Here is a 15,305-nt window from a genome sequence, read left to right on the forward strand (position 1 = left end):
TTTGACAGGACGGGTGTACTGAGGATAAAGTGTTTAGGCCAGTGGAGCCCTGGCTCGTATGGTAAAGGTGGCTTGGCTACTATGGAGCGAGTAGGTTGATGTGTCTCGACGAGGTTTGACTGATAGAGTGGCAGTGTTTCGACGTGGTCCATGGTCAAGCATCTTCCCCACACGCGAGCCACATGCGCCAAGCCTTCAACGCCGCGAATGCGACAACGACAGAGCCCGTGTCGGGTTATGGCTGACCATGGTCTGATAGTACCTTGAGCGTTCGCAATTCGCACCAAGTGCAAAAATTTGTTGACAGGACCAACTGCATTGCCAATATCTGCGCCGCCGCAGGGAAGGAGCACAGACGTCTTTTTACAGCGGAACCTCGGGCGGCGATTTTACACCAAAACGAGCTAGAATCTTCTCCGAGAATTTTGTCAAATCGTCCAAGCTTCCATCACTACATCATATATTCCACCCACATCCCACCCATCATCTCTACATCCATTTCTCTGTCGCCTGCATTCCCCCTCGCAGCGTCTTTCTCTCACATCACAATGTTTTCGTCGAGATTATCACGGAATGTAAGTAACATTGCATCGTCATGTTCAAATAAAACCCATTTGTCTGACCTCATCGAAGGTTTTGCCGCGTGCTGCTGCGGCGGCGCGACGCACACCCGCATTCAGGGCTCCGCCCATGTTTGCGCGAGGATATGCAGAGGGCGGCCAAGAGAAGGTCAAGGGCTCAGTCATTGGTATTGATTTGGGAACTACCAACTCTGCCGTTGCCGTCATGGAGGGCAAAGTCCCCCGCATCATTGAGAACTCGGAGGGTAAGTTTTTAACCCCACTCAACCATCAATGGGCACCATGGAACTAACAATTTCCAAAGGTGGCCGCACAACCCCATCTGTCGTTGGTTTCACAAAGGAGGGTGAGCGTCTAGTCGGTATTGCCGCCAAGCGCCAGGCAGTCGTCAACCCAGAAAACACTCTCTTCGCCACCAAGCGTCTCATCGGCCGAAAGTTCACCGATGCTGAGGTCCAGCGCGATATCCAGCAAGTTCCATACAAGATCGTCCAGCACACCAACGGTGATGCCTGGCTCGAGGCCCAGGGACAAAAGTACTCTCCTTCGCAGGTTGGTGGTTTCGTCCTTGGAAAGATGAAGGAGACTGCCGAGTCCTACATGGGCAAGAATGTCAAGAACGCCGTCGTCACCGTCCCCGCCTACTTCAACGACTCCCAGCGTCAAGCCACCAAGGACGCCGGTCAAATCGCTGGTCTCAACGTTCTCCGTGTCGTCAACGAACCCACTGCTGCTGCTCTCGCCTACGGTCTTGACAAGGCCACCGACAACGTCGTAGCTGTCTACGATTTGGGTGGTGGTACTTTCGATATCTCCATTCTTGAGATTCAGGCCGGTGTCTTCGAGGTCAAGTCTACCAACGGTGACACTCACCTTGGAGGTGAGGACTTTGATATTACCCTCGTCCGCCACCTTGTCGACCAGTTCAAGAAGGAGCAGGGTATCGACCTGAACAGCGACCGCATGGCCATTCAGCGTATCCGTGAGGCTGCCGAGAAGGCCAAGATTGAGCTTTCTTCTTCCTCGCAAACCGACATCAACCTGCCTTTCATCACTGCCGACGCTTCCGGCCCCAAGCACATCAACACCAAGCTCAGCCGTGCTCAGCTTGAGAAGATGATGGACCCTCTGATCAGCCGCACTGTCGAGCCCGTCCGCAAGGCTCTGAAGGATGCTAACTTGAAGGCCACCGACATCTCCGAGGTCATCCTCGTTGGTGGTATGACCCGTATGCCCAAGGTCACCGAATCCGTCAAGAGCATCTTCGGCCGTGACCCCGCCAAGTCGGTTAACCCCGATGAGGCTGTCGCCATCGGTGCCGCTATCCAGGGTGCTGTCCTTGCTGGTGAGGTTACCGACCTTCTTCTGCTCGATGTTACCCCTCTTTCTCTCGGTATTGAGACTCTCGGCGGTGTCTTCACTCGTCTGATCAACCGTAACACTACCATCCCCACCAAGAAGTCCCAGGTCTTCTCTACTGCGGCCGATTTCCAGAGCGCCGTCGAGATCAAGGTTTACCAGGGTGAGCGTGAGCTCGTCCGTGACAACAAGCTCCTAGGCAACTTCCAGCTTGTTGGCATTCCACCAGCCCACCGTGGTGTACCTCAGATCGAAGTTACCTTCGATATCGATGCTGACTCTATTGTCCACGTTCACGCAAAGGACAAGTCCACCAACAAGGACCAGTCCATCACCATCGCCTCTGGATCTGGTCTCTCTGAGACCGAGATCGAGAACATGGTCAAGGACTCTGAGCAGTACGCTGAGCAAGACAAGGAGCGCAAGAACGCTATCGAGGCTGCCAACCGTGCCGACAGCGTTGTCAACGACACTGAGAAGGCCCTCAAGGAATTCGAGGACCGCCTCGACAAGGCTGAGGCTGAGAAGATCAAGGAGAAGATCACCTCTATGCGTGAGTTCATCTCCCAGAGCCAGTCTGGTGAGGGTTCCGCCACCGCCGCCGAGATCAAGGAGAAGACCGATGAGCTCCAGAACGCCTCTTTGAGCCTCTTCGACCAGATGCACAAGGCCCGCTCTGAGAGCCAAAACCAGAGCGAGCAGCCTCAGCAGCCTGGTGAGGGTGAGGGCGACAAGAAGCAGTAAATGCTTAGTTGTTGACTCTCCATTCTGTCTTTTTCTACTAGTCACTTTATAACGTCAAAAGTTGGCGTCTTGCATCCGGTCACGGTCGGTTAGGTTGAGTCTACTCCTAGACTTGTACATGTCCCGCTACGTGTTGAGCATTCTGTATCATATTCCTCCGACGATTTCTCTTCTCCCTTTAGCGTTTGTTCTATTACCCTTTACGAATCCTTGGATCATGTCGGAGTAACGAAAGAGTGATATCCTTTGGCGAAAACGAGATGATGTGGGAAGGACTGTGTAATTTATGGCGAAGCCAATGAGTGTACCATAACCTAGAGATGCGAGATGGTAACGCTCAGCTTACTTCTCCGCTCTACAATCAATGATTGAAATGTTTAAACTAAGTCCAAGGTCGTGCCTATTGTTAATTGACGGCTTGTAATTTGAGGGCTCAGATGTCCATATCTCGCCTTGGTCTCGTTTGAGCTCCCAGTGTTTACTTGAGATGTTGGAGTTACGTACGTAGTTATTCGTGCCCCGCCTCTAGACCTCGGGATAGCCTCATCGGTCATCGATGTGGACAATAGTTACGTCATGGGGAATTTTGGCCACCATCTTTGACATCCATGCGTATCCGGCATCTGAGGTATATAACATCTAATTCAATCATATGTTGGTAAACCGGATATACAGCAATTTGACTAAGCAAGCATCTACCCTCGCACGTAGATATAGCAGTACACGGACCGGTACCACCAGATTACAGTCTCGTTGGTTCGAAAAATTCACACTATATTCATCAAAGAAAAGCTTAGGCTGCATCCAGTTTCCAGGTTCAACGAGCGTTTGGTATAAAACTTCAAGTAACAAATCCACGATGACAGACGCAACAAATTATCCCCTGTCCGGTCTCTGGCAGCCCACGCAACTTCAGAGACTGCATTATGGACCCGACTCTGTCAAACAGCATCTACTGTCCTGTCTTCCTAAAGAGTCCAGCAAAGCATTCATCATCACCGGTAACTCACTCGCCAACAAAACACCCCTCGTAAAACAAGTCGAGGAACTTCTGGGCTCGCGACACGCAGGCACCTTTTCCAAAATCGGAGAACATGCACCAGTCGCACAACTCGACGAAGCAACCAAGTTAGTAAAGAAAGATGATAGCATCGATACCGTCATCTCTATCGGTGGCGGAAGCCCCATTGACAGCGCCAAAGCAATCAGCTACCGTCTACACGAAAAGACTGGAAATTACCTCTACCACATCTCTATACCAACCACGCTGAGTGCAAGTGAATGCACATTCATGGCCGGCTACACGCAATCCGACGGCGTGAAAACCGGTGTCAGAGGCAAAGAACTAGTCCCAAGCGTTGTAATCTACGATTCCAAGTTTGCTCTTCACACACCCGAGCGTCTTTGGATGAGCACAGGCATGCGTGCCATGGATCATGCCATTGAGTTACTGTATCATCCCACCGCCACGGAGATGCCTGCGCGGTGGCTCACTCTACAATCTGCGGCCACGTTGTTCGAGATTCTGCCCCTGTATAAGAAGGACCCCAAGAACGAGAATATAATTACGAAGCTACAGCTTGCGGCTTTTGCGTCGCTGGGATTTATGGGGTATAACATGAAGGGCGGGTTGGGACTGAGCCATGCGCTGGGGTATGCACTTGGCTCACCGTATTCGATTCCTCATGGCATTACGTCTTGTCTTACGCTGGGGCATGTGGTCAAGCTCAAAGCTCAGGATCCTGCTGCTGCAGAGCAGATTGTGAGGTTGTTGCCGTTTATTGGCGAGAGTGCGTCGGGTGATGTGAAGAAAGATGCGGATAGGGTTGGGGAGAGGGTTTTGCAGTTGGTAAAGGACCTGGAACTGGACAGTGATTTGAGCAAGTACAAGGTTGGCAAGGATCAGATTCCGATTATCACGGAGCGAGCTACTGGGGGGCAGAAGGAGGGCCAAGTTTATGAGGCTGTGGAGGGTTTGGTCAAAGGGCTTTTTGCTTGACTGGCGGGGAAGGGGAGGTTGTGAGGGGTTTTGTTAATGAGAGTTTGTATATTGATTGCGGTAACAAAGAGTGTCTCGAGATCCATAGGTAGCTCAGATCAAGGACATGAGTGATGGCTAGGTACATTTTAAGGCCAGGAGGACGTCAGTACATTATGTAGCTATTTCCAAACCGTACGTAACTGCATGTAGCTATTCCAACAATGCTTCGAACATACGATCCCACTACATGAAGCTTATATACGCCTCCCGGACATAGACAGTGTCAGTTCCATGTTCGGTCGAGAGTAGGCAGGAAACTCCGCGCTGAAGCCCCACTTTCGGCGGAATGTTCCACCGCCCAAAATTTCGGGCTACCCAGAACTTTCTTGCGCATCTCGTGTTCAAGCAACAACAACCCCTCTACCACCTCAATTACTTGGAAATTATGTTCTCAGTACCCGGCTGGAACGTTGCCGCGCAGGTTAAGACTCAGGTCGAAGCGCCAAAGCCAAAAGAATCAAAACCGGGAAAAAAGGCGCAGAAGCGGAAAGAAAAGCGAGAGGAGCAACAGGTGAATGCAGATAATTTAGCAGAGCAATGGGAAAGCATCGCGAGTGGCAAGGGTAGTGAGGTGGTGAAGACACAGAAGGCTGAGGCGAAGGATGTAGAATTCACAGATGAGGCGGCGCAAGAGAAGCGCGGAAAGAAGAGGAAGAGAGGGAAGGCTGGCGGTAACAAAGACAAGAGGCAGGGAGAAGACGGCGCAAAAGATTCAGAGACAGAGGATGCGACGGCAGCAGATGATACAAAGGCTAGCCCTGCGAAGCCTGCCACAGACAAACCTACAACCGCCGATGCTGAATCCAAACGCGACAAGAAGAAGCGCAAGAAGGAGTCCAAGGCAGATAAACTACTGGCTGCAAATGCGAATGATACGGCCTCTACCCCCGCAGCTCCAACCCTCGAGAATCTCCTTCCCGAACCAAAGGGCCTAACTCCCCTCCAACGCTCAATGCGTAGCAAGCTTGCCAGCGCCCGCTTCCGCCACCTAAACGAAGCGCTTTATACCAAGCCCTCCGCTGACAGCGCTTCTCTCTTCAAGGAAGACCCCTCCATGTTCGAAGACTACCACCGCGGTTTTGCGCAGCAAGTCGAAGTCTGGCCATCAAACCCTGTAGACAGCTATGTCAACAGCATACTAGTACGCAGCAAGCTACGGCCCAAGGACCAGCGAAGAGACCGAAGAGGACCACCCAAGAACGCCGTTCGCCGAGGTCCTGGTTTCGAAGAAGAGGAAACCACCACTATCGCACCTCCCCGCGGCGACGCGAAACCCCTCCCCCGAGACCTTAAAGGCCACAGCACAATCGCCGACTTGGGCTGCGGCACAGCCTCCCTCTCCTACCGCCTCCAACCCCACCTCCAATCTCTAAACCTCACATTCCACTCCTTCGACCTCTCGCAGCCTACGGGCCCCTCCAAAAACCTCGTCACCGTCGCAGATATCAAGGCGCTTCCGCTCCCCGATAACTCGGTCGACGTAGCCATCTTCTGCCTCGCCCTCATGGGCACAAACTGGCTCGACTTCATCGACGAAGCATACCGCATCCTGCGCTGGAAAGGCGAATTGTGGGTTTCGGAAATCAAGTCGCGGTTCGGTCGCGTCGATAAGAAAAAGGGCGGTGTTCCTATAAACTCAATCGGCTCGCTGAAGAAGAATGTAGATAAGAAACTACTGAAACCGACGAAGAAACAAAAAGCGGATAAGGCGCCTGCTGAAGGGCCGGAGGACTCGGAGGACGAGGCGGAGCTTGCGGTTGTGGTTGATGGGCAAGAGGGAAAGGACGGCACGGATGTATCTGCTTTCATCGACGTCCTGCGTAAGCGTGGCTTTGTGCTGGATGCGTTGCCAGAGAGGCCCGGTGATGCGATTGATCTGAGCAACAAGATGTTTGTCAAGATGCAATTTGTCAAGGCTGCGCATCCTAGCAAGGGCAAGAACGCAAGGGATGATCAGAAAGCTGGTGCAGTGGCGCAGAGAGGCGGAGGGATGAAGTTTGGGCTCAAGGGAAAGAGGATGAGTGCTGTTGCTGACGAAGAAGAAGGGGATGAAAAAGAAAAAGCTGTGTTGAAGCCATGTCTGTATAAAATTAGGTAGAGAGATCCAAGTGGTCAAGGAGAGGAAGGAAAAGATTTTATTGAAGCCTTTGCTTCATTTGCATCTATCTAATTATCATGACCTCCCATATTGCGTGGAAAGGATGCGATTGTGCTTATATCCTTATCCCTACGTGTGAATAATACATGCCCGCTATCCATGATTTGTCATGAGCTCAATAAGGCCGTCGTCGTTGTCGTTGTCGTCGTCGTGCGTCTTCCCAGTACCGCTCTTGTAACCAAGCCGAGTACCGACGAGTGATTAGGAACTGCGCCGGGTCATCTTCGTCGATGCTTTCTATGTTCAGGGTAAGCAAGAGGCCAGGTAATGACTATGAAGATTTGCTGTTGGCTCCTTGTCCTCTCCTTCTTCCTACGAACCGAGAAGGAAACCCGCGGCAAGTTCGACATCGCCCCCGTACATCTCCAGCGCTTGCCTGGCTGCTAGCTCGCTGCAATGGAACATGCTCATCAGCTGTTGGACGTGCTCCCGAGGAAAGTTAAGTGGGGTTGGAGACGACAGGGGCGCCTTGGATGCATTGGACTGTGCTGCTTGCGGTTGTGCCGACTGAGCCGATTGAGACGATGACGATGATGCAGCGTTGGAGGGACCAGCATGAGCAGAACCCTTGGGCCGCACTGCACCCGTCTTGGCACCGATTTCCTCTCCATTGGGACCAGAAACGGTAGGCTCGTTTAGCTCGGCCTCCTCGAAGCTCTTGGGAATCTCAGACTCGTGCAAGAAAGGTACTTCCTGACCTTCGAAGCATAGTGCGTTCTTCTCTAGATCAATCTTGGCGCGGTAGCGCTTGAGCATGTCCAAACCAAACAGCAGATCGACGTCCTTGCCTTCCATGACAGTGAAGGCGCACGGCATAACGGCACCTCCAATCTTGATCTCGGCGTGGTGCACACGACCCAGGATACGTGCCGTACCGACACCACGTGCCATACCGGCGTACCGTACGTCCATCAAACGCATGATTCCACACCGCTCTGCACAGTCGGGTGACATGATGGTGGCCTGGGCGCCGGAATCAACAAAGGCCTTGACGGGTACGCCATTGACTTCGGTGTTGACGTAGAGCATGTGCACGCGTGTGAATACTGTTAGCAGTTAGTTATGGTTCAACATGATGGAGCACCCCGCGCCCCGCTTCAAGGCACGGGCAACGGAGGGTTTGTGCATACCTTCGGGGTTCTCATCGTAGGCCTTTTGCAGATTCTCGACGACGCGGTCCTGGCGGATAATGTCTTCAATCTTCCGTTGTGCCTCGACGTTGAAGGGGTCCTCGTTGAGCAGGGCGATCTGGTTCTGACGCTCGCGCTCAGATTCCTCTGCTTGTCGCTGTCGCATGGCGTACGTCTCTCTCCAGCGGGCAGCGTCGTTGACAGTAGCGGCGAGCTCGGGGTCGCCTTGACGCAGCTTATGCATCTGTTGCGGGTCGTTCAGGACGAGCTGGCGAACACCCTCTGGATCAGGCTGGGTAGGTCGTCCGGGTTGGTGAAGATTCCGGTTTGGTCGAGGTGCGGCGCGCATCACCACGGCCAACATCTCGCCATCCCTTATTCCGGCATCCTCTAGTGTTTGTGTTTCGATGGATACCGGCTGGCCGTTCAGGTAGAGGCTCTGTGACGCCGAAGGGAGGTTGGTGTCGGCCTCGATGAAGCCCTTGAGGTCCTTGATGGTGCTGCCTGGGGGCATTTCCAGCGTCAGCAGGTCCGTGTCGGACTGGGTGCCCGGCGCGGTGATGGATATGGTGACGCGAGGCCTGGAAGCGGCGGGTTAGCAGAGGGCTTGGAGTGGTCGCACAGCAACGGTTTCGGTACAAACTCACATGGCGGTGTTCGTAGCGGGTCTTGGGGCGTATGCGGGTAAAACTGTAAGAGGCCAAAGAATGTAACACGGGTGGTGGTTGAGCTTTGGGTCGGGGTTGGATGGCGGGACAGCGGGATGAGTCGGGAGATTGTGTCTCGGTGCCGCGTTGCTTATATGGCAGGACGCACTGGGCGACTCTCGTAGCAGGCAAGTGGGGAGCGCTGTGAGCCCGTCGTTCTCGCCGTGGGCCGATGTTTCTGATCGTGGGCTGGTGTTCCTACGCAGTGAAGGAAGGGCACAGTCGCCGCCTCGGGTCTGCTAAGAAGGGAATGGAACGCAGTGGAGCCGCAAAAACCCACGACGCGGATGAATCAGCGCGACGAGTGCACAGCCAGCAGCGTCATGTTGTGGGAGTATGGCGTAGGCCAACAGACGGGCAGACCGTCACCTGCAATATATCAGACCAGACGTCGGGCTGGGTGAGGGGCGTAGATGTTGACGCACACGAGCATAAGCGGGTAAGGAGGGGAGGGCAGGGCAGCACTGCACCAAGCACATCAAGTCCCTACCTCGTCGACTGCACCGAGCGAGTCACCATCCTCATTGTCTGCTATGCCATGAGATACGACAGACCCGAGGTTATGCGCGCCTTGTCCACCATTCCACCATGGCCGCGGGGTTGCTGATATCGCCATCGCAACATTACAGCCCAACGACGTGGAAAATATTGAGGCCGGCATCGTCGACTCCACAGGACATGCAGGACAACTTCTGGCCACCAGCGCGCAGCATGTCTAGACCCAGTACCCTGCAACTGCAACCGGTCACCGGTGACTTGTACATCTGTAGCTTCATGTTGTGTGCGGTGCATCTCCCCACGACTCACCCCACGTATCGCCGGCGTCTGCGCGAGAGTGCAAGCAGAACAGTACCGGACAAAATAAAAAAGCAATCGCGAACATGAGAAATGACAGCATGACCAACACGTCAGCGCAAAAACAAAACCCACCCCACATGTTTCATCTGATAACTGCCCATGACTATCGTGTGCATGTCCCGGGGCCGTCCTTCTCAGCCCTGACGCTACGATCTGCAGCGGCACTCGAAGCGAGCCGCTAGCAAAGGCGGGGGCTTAGTTAGAGTCTCGTGAACCTTTTCAGGCACCGCGAATCCTACCAGCTCATCACAGCGCTTCCTCCTGCAGTGCCATCAATATACTCATCAATTGCTCCCGTCGCGCGTCGCTGAAAACCGCCAAGATGCCACGAGATTTATTAGCAGACAAGAAGACGCTGGATAGCATGCCCAAACTGTCAAGAACCCCAGAGACCGTCGCTAGCCCGGAACCCGTGGAGCAATCGTCGAATAGTCTGGTGCCGCACCGCAGCTCCCATATTGCCCAGGAGGAGAGGCTCAAACAGATGGGCGTCAGGCCTTACGCTTCGCTGCTCAATGTGGCCGACTTGGACGACTGCGACTGGCTCGAGCATGCGGCTTTTGATCCTATTGAAGCTGCAACGCGGGAAAAGGTGAGGACCATTTGTCTCCTTCCGCCTTATCCTGATGAGGAAATCGCCTTCGCGGCTTGCTCCTTCTTTCTCTCTCAGTACTACCATTGGGCATCGTCAGGCATCGAGCAGTGCGCTCTGCTCCATTTTCCAGTTACTCGATTGAGTTCACTGCATTCTAGCTAGCTGTCTGTATATTGTCACTTGTCGTGTCTCATATTTATACGCCATTACGAGCGTTGTCCTACCGTCATGCGTCTTGATAATCATAGCTCATCGATCGTGGCGCACATAACTAGACCACATGTAGTGAGATATCTTTTCTTCTTTCGGTGGCTTGTGTGACCCGCCCTTTCCTCGCACACATCTCCAATCACACCATCAACAACAAATCAGCCTTGCCTGAACCCTAGTACCTGAACCACGCCGCTAACCACACCTAGCTCGAATACCGTCTGCAAACATGCGGCGAACTCTGCAGCGGGCTCTTCTCATCGGCTTACCCCACCAACTCCGGCCCCCTGGGTGAACTTATCAAAACTCGATCTTTTCCTCACATAGACTCATCAGACAGCGATCGGAAGCGCGTGCTACTGGCCCATATCATCTCTACCAAGGCAAAGTCGCCCCTCGTTACCGATGACGCCATGGACTACCCCAAGGACTGGAAGACAAAGTACCAACTCGCCCCTAGTATAGGCCATAACGAGGATGGCCAGACAGTATGTCTTCACTCTCTTTGCGTTCACCCCAATTTTGCGCGCAAGGGGCTGGGTATGATTCTGCTGAAAAGTTACACGCAACGCATCAAGGACGCGGGAGTAGCCAGTCGCATAGCACTTATTTGCAGGGATCGCTATATACCATTTTATGAAAAGGCCGGGTTCAAGGAGGTTGGCCCGAGCAAGTGCCAGTATGGTGGTGGCAACTGGGTGGACATGGTGATGGATTTTGCGGACAGTGGAGACGATGGGTGGGACCATTGATTTCGAAACTGCCTTACACGACTCTAACGACGAAAAGATTTTCTAGCAATGCACATGAGCGTATAGCGGGGAGTTTACGAGTAGATTGGACAAAATCCTCATATATACATTAAATGTTTTATCACTCCACTCAAACAAACTGCGTCCTATCCTCCCACCCTGGCTGCAACGCCTTGCCGTCAATTGCCCCAAATCCAAACCCACTCTCATACCTGGCATACTCGAACAACCTCAGCGTATCCAGTTTAGCACCAGCGTCTGTCTGCGCCCACATCGCTACACTCAGCGTATTCTCCCCCCGCATATTAAGAATGCCCGGAGGGGTAGGGAAGCGCGTCTGAGGCCCAATATGCGGCACGTACTTGCCATACTGATACCCATTCACAAAGATCATGACCCTTGCAACCGTGCCTTTTACAGCGCCAAGCTCAATACCAACAGGAACATCGAGATCGTCGTCGACATCAAGAGAGAAAGAAGTCGTAAACCAACGGATTCCCGCGCCCGTGACCCCATCGCTCACCGGACTCGCACTTTCCCAGCCCGAAGTATCGAAGCCGGGGAGATGCCACCCGAGCCGTTCACCATAGAGACCGCCTTCATTCAAGGAACCGCGGACAGGATCAATATTCCGATCCGCACCAGCGTTACCCTGTATTTTCCACTGCGAAAAGGAGAGTTTAGTTGCGTTTGCGCTGAGAAGCTGGGCGCCTAGAATACCGCGTGGGTTCTCGGCGCCGGCGGGGCCGGTGGAGGTTTGGTCGTGGCCTGTGTAGTCTGTTATGACAGTGACGACGTTGTCTGTGTCCTTGAGCGTTATGTTTTTGAAAGATAGCAGGGCGGTGGTCGAAGTCAGCGATGCGTTGCCCGGCTGGAAACCGATTGGTTGGCCGTTGAGCCATGCGTTCCAGCCTGCGGCTGCACCGCCTTGCACGGTGATGTTGAGGGAAGCTGCGGTTTTGCCGGAGAAGTACCCGCGGTAGATTTTGGCGCCGGCGTAGAACTTATAGTCGCTGCTGAAGAGGACTGGCAGGGTAAGGGGCTTCACGGGGCTTAGCGTCGTGGTCTTATTTGCGATGACCCAGTTGCTGTCGTCGTATGAGGGCTGGGTCTCCGGTGAGGATTCTGCGGCCTTGAAACTTGATAGGGCTGGGAGCTTGATTGTTCGATCTGCAGTTCCAGCGAGATTGGCAGTCAGAGACCCATATGGCGTCTTCGATGTAGTGAGATCTTTGCCATTCCATGTTATTGTATCGACGTTGGATCCTGCGTATACTTCGATCGTGGTTGCGTTGGCGTTGTCACCAATGATGGCGACTTTGCCCCCAGAAGCACTGGCTGAACGAACCAGGTAAGGGCCAAGTACGAAGATCTGGTGGTCTGGAGTGACGTTCGGGTCGTTAGTCGTTGCTGGCGCAAAGAAGTTGTATGCCAATGGGATATCTAGGAAGTAAGCAAGAACACCGTTAGAAAACTCTACAACTGTGGCCCCCTTCTTTTGGGTGTACGTAAAACGCGAGTAGGTGCCGTTTGTCGGTGCGCTCGCAATATTCGACTCCGCGCCGTACGTGTTGAAAGTAAGGTTCTGTTGCGACTTGAAAGCGAACTCTCCAGTCTGCCCTTCGCGCGTATAAAACACGATGACAGGTCGATCGAATAAACCATATGTAGCAATCTCAGCCGATGAGTAAAGCAACGTCTTGTTTCCCACATCGTAGTCAGTGACTACCCACCGGCTCTGCCGACCTGCAAGCTGCATGCTCGGAATTTTAACATTGCCCGCAGACGTCTTTACGGTTATCGAGAAGTCGGTCACTGCGCGCGTGCGAGTGTTGTTATTCTCCGCGAGGTAGAACCTAGCGTCTGTATCGCGGTTCTTGAGCTGCCAGGTCCAGATGGCAGTGTTGTCGACAGCGTTTGCAGTGCCATTGCTTTCCATCAACGTGTTGTGGAGGCCTTTGCTTACGCGAGTGAAGAGCGCGAGAAGCTTGTATTGTCTGAACTTGTTGCGAACTTCTCGTGTCTCGCGTAGTGGTGCGGCGTAATCGTACGAGGTATAGACCACAGGCGCGGCGAGATGGCCCCAATTCGTGCCACCGTATGCCTATATCAAATCAGCACAAAGATCGCGTGTGGCCTCCTCTGGTTCTAACGTACCATGTATAGGTTCAATAGTGAAGCACGCTGCCCGATCAAGCCTTTGTAAAACACATCCGCAAACTCGGGGCTTTGCTCCGCTTGGCACTGGTCAAAGAAGTAACCGCCCCATGGCTGGAACCATCCACCTTCAAACTCTGGAAGGTACTCTGGCTGAGTAGGGGAGACGTCCTGGAACCACTGATAGTAGGTCCGCGGCAGGTTGAAACCAGTATCGAGGTTCGTGCAGCTCATGCCACCGGGGTAGCTGTCCAAGCCATAAATATTGACGGCGCCACCAACATTGTTATAGTCTGTAGACCAACTCTTCGATCTGAACCCTTTCTCATTATGCGTCAAGGGAACTACAATGCCGGCGTCCTTGAAAGCAGTCTTAAGCTGTTCCATGTAGACCACCAACGTGTTTTTTGGGTCGTAAACCGTTTCTTGCAACTCATTCTCAACTTGCGCTAGAATGACCGGCCCTCCATTGGTGATTTGGTTCTTTGCAATGATTTCACCTACTTCAGCAACCCATTCAGACCATGCCTGGCGGTAAGTCTCATCTGAAGTCCTGTACTTGCCGCCACTTCCGTCGCTGGTCCATAATGCGAAGCCTCCACCATTAGTTTCGGCGTTGCAATATGGCCCTGGTCGCGCAATCACGTAGAGCCCCGCTTCCTTTGCCAAGTCCAACAGATGTTGGATGTCCTTTGCAGGGGTTGTGAAGTCGTACACGCCTTTGAACGGAGAATGATACGACCAGAAAAAGTAAATGCTGACAGCGTTCATGCCATTTGCCTTGAACTTTTGGAACACATCTAGCCATAGCTCAGGAACGGGGAGGCGCGCGTAGTCTGTAATTTACGGATACAGGGTCAGTAGAAATTACACCCTATGGTAGAAATAAAGGCTTACGAAATTCTCCGCTCATGACCATGACGCGTTCGCCATTGACCATGAGGGATCCATTATCCCATTCCACATCCGTCTGTACGCCATTACCTGTACCCAGCACGCTAGCAAACAGCGAAATGAAAGCTAAAACAAAATGAACGAGTCTCATGTTGACATCTGTCGTATAGGGGAAATCGTAGAAGGGACACCAGGCAACTTTCGCGACATGATGTCGTTCTTGAGCTCGGGCGAGACTTCCACATGCAATCCAGCCGCGGTTGGAGATCGCGCTTCGGCCCTATATGCCACGCGACGATATCATTGATGGTTTATTATTTGCCATGGATAAATGTATACGCGGGGTAAATATGCAAGGTACTAGTGCCCCCAGGGAGACAACATTTGCGGGGGTACGTGGAGTAAGATCTGTCCGAAAGGCCGAGGTGTGTGCAAGAGACTGCAGTAGCGGAAGCTTTGCCGGAACGGGCAAGCTGGGAATTGCGCACGTAATCAAGGTCAACTTCACAAACATAAGCTGGTTGACAGTAGTGAAGTCATGGTCAATTTCAATACTAATCGAGCCAAAACGAGGCCTTCGGAAATAAATTTCCCTGTGGCAATCAGGTCCTACGGATAGACTAGTGACCTATCCACTTTTGTGGACCTCTGGAACTACCTCGGCCGATTAGGGGTTCTTGTTCCCATGCTCGCCTCCAGCACTATGGGCCGTAGCCATCACCACGCATGTCAAGCCTCGTGGTTCCCGCAAGGCCCGGTACTAGTCAGGTGGTCACATTCCACAATCTACCTATTTCTACAGGAGTCTAAACAATGCGCCACTGCTACTTCACTCATTGGAGGAAGTTTTGACGCACCGATGAGAATCGACTCAAGTGGCTGCCACCTACTCATTTCACGTGTCGTGAGGCCCACTTATTGGAGGAGTTTTGAAACAGCCACTTTCTCTTCGCTATTTGCGAAGGAGAGATTCGCGCCGGAAAATTTTGAACGCATCAACCGCATCGCTGGATACATGTCGATCCGGTGGCTTGGACATCAATCTCTGGGAATTCCAGACCCCTAAATAATGTATATATATGTGGAGATACAAGCACATAGCCAAGTAGCCAAGCGCAT

General features: G+C 52.9%; 6 protein-coding genes across 6 annotated transcripts; 4 read left to right on the top strand and 2 right to left on the bottom strand.

Moving 5' to 3' along the window:
• Window positions 1–548: 548 nt before the first annotated feature.
• On the top strand, window positions 549–2,684 carry PtrM4_071420 (HSP70 multi-domain protein; the record flags this gene model as incomplete). Its single annotated transcript, XM_001941552.2, has 3 exons — window positions 549–575; window positions 634–826; window positions 886–2,684. 3 exons carry the CDS (start codon window positions 549–551, stop codon window positions 2,682–2,684), a joined length of 2,019 nt encoding a protein of 672 aa, XP_001941587.1.
• Window positions 2,685–3,543: 859 nt separating this feature from the next.
• On the top strand, window positions 3,544–4,683 carry PtrM4_071430 (EutG, Alcohol dehydrogenase, class IV; the record flags this gene model as incomplete). The annotated part of the gene is made up of 1 exon (XM_001941551.2): window positions 3,544–4,683. The coding sequence occupies one exon, from the start codon at window positions 3,544–3,546 to the stop codon at window positions 4,681–4,683; it is 1,140 nt and encodes a 379-aa protein (XP_001941586.2).
• Window positions 4,684–5,110: 427 nt separating this feature from the next.
• PtrM4_071440 (ribosomal RNA-processing protein 8) lies at window positions 5,111–6,823 on the top strand (the record flags this gene model as incomplete). The annotated part of the gene is made up of 1 exon (XM_001941550.1): window positions 5,111–6,823. One exon carries the CDS (start codon window positions 5,111–5,113, stop codon window positions 6,821–6,823), a length of 1,713 nt encoding a protein of 570 aa, XP_001941585.1.
• A 64-nt stretch (window positions 6,824–6,887) lies between these two features.
• On the bottom strand, window positions 6,888–8,527 carry PtrM4_071450 (aspartyl protease; the record flags this gene model as incomplete). The annotated part of the gene is made up of 4 exons (XM_001941549.2): window positions 6,888–6,891; window positions 7,051–7,120; window positions 7,204–7,929; window positions 8,014–8,527. The coding sequence occupies 4 exons, from the start codon at window positions 8,525–8,527 to the stop codon at window positions 6,888–6,890; spliced, it is 1,314 nt and encodes a 437-aa protein (XP_001941584.2).
• A 1,373-nt stretch (window positions 8,528–9,900) lies between these two features.
• PtrM4_071460 (acetyltransferase) lies at window positions 9,901–11,135 on the top strand (the record flags this gene model as incomplete). The annotated part of the gene is made up of 2 exons (XM_001941548.2): window positions 9,901–10,170; window positions 10,593–11,135. The coding sequence occupies 2 exons, from the start codon at window positions 9,901–9,903 to the stop codon at window positions 11,133–11,135; spliced, it is 813 nt and encodes a 270-aa protein (XP_001941583.1).
• A 130-nt stretch (window positions 11,136–11,265) lies between these two features.
• Window positions 11,266–14,337, bottom strand: PtrM4_071470 (LacA, Beta-galactosidase; the record flags this gene model as incomplete). The annotated part of the gene is made up of 3 exons (XM_066105944.1): window positions 11,266–13,239; window positions 13,293–14,128; window positions 14,190–14,337. 3 exons carry the CDS (start codon window positions 14,335–14,337, stop codon window positions 11,266–11,268), a joined length of 2,958 nt encoding a protein of 985 aa, XP_065964571.1.
• Between the last annotated feature and the right edge of the window lie 968 nt (window positions 14,338–15,305).

Source organism: Pyrenophora tritici-repentis, chromosome 2 (genome assembly GCF_003171515.1).
Source record: "Pyrenophora tritici-repentis strain M4 chromosome 2, whole genome shotgun sequence".
NCBI lineage: Eukaryota > Fungi > Ascomycota > Dothideomycetes > Pleosporales > Pleosporaceae > Pyrenophora > Pyrenophora tritici-repentis.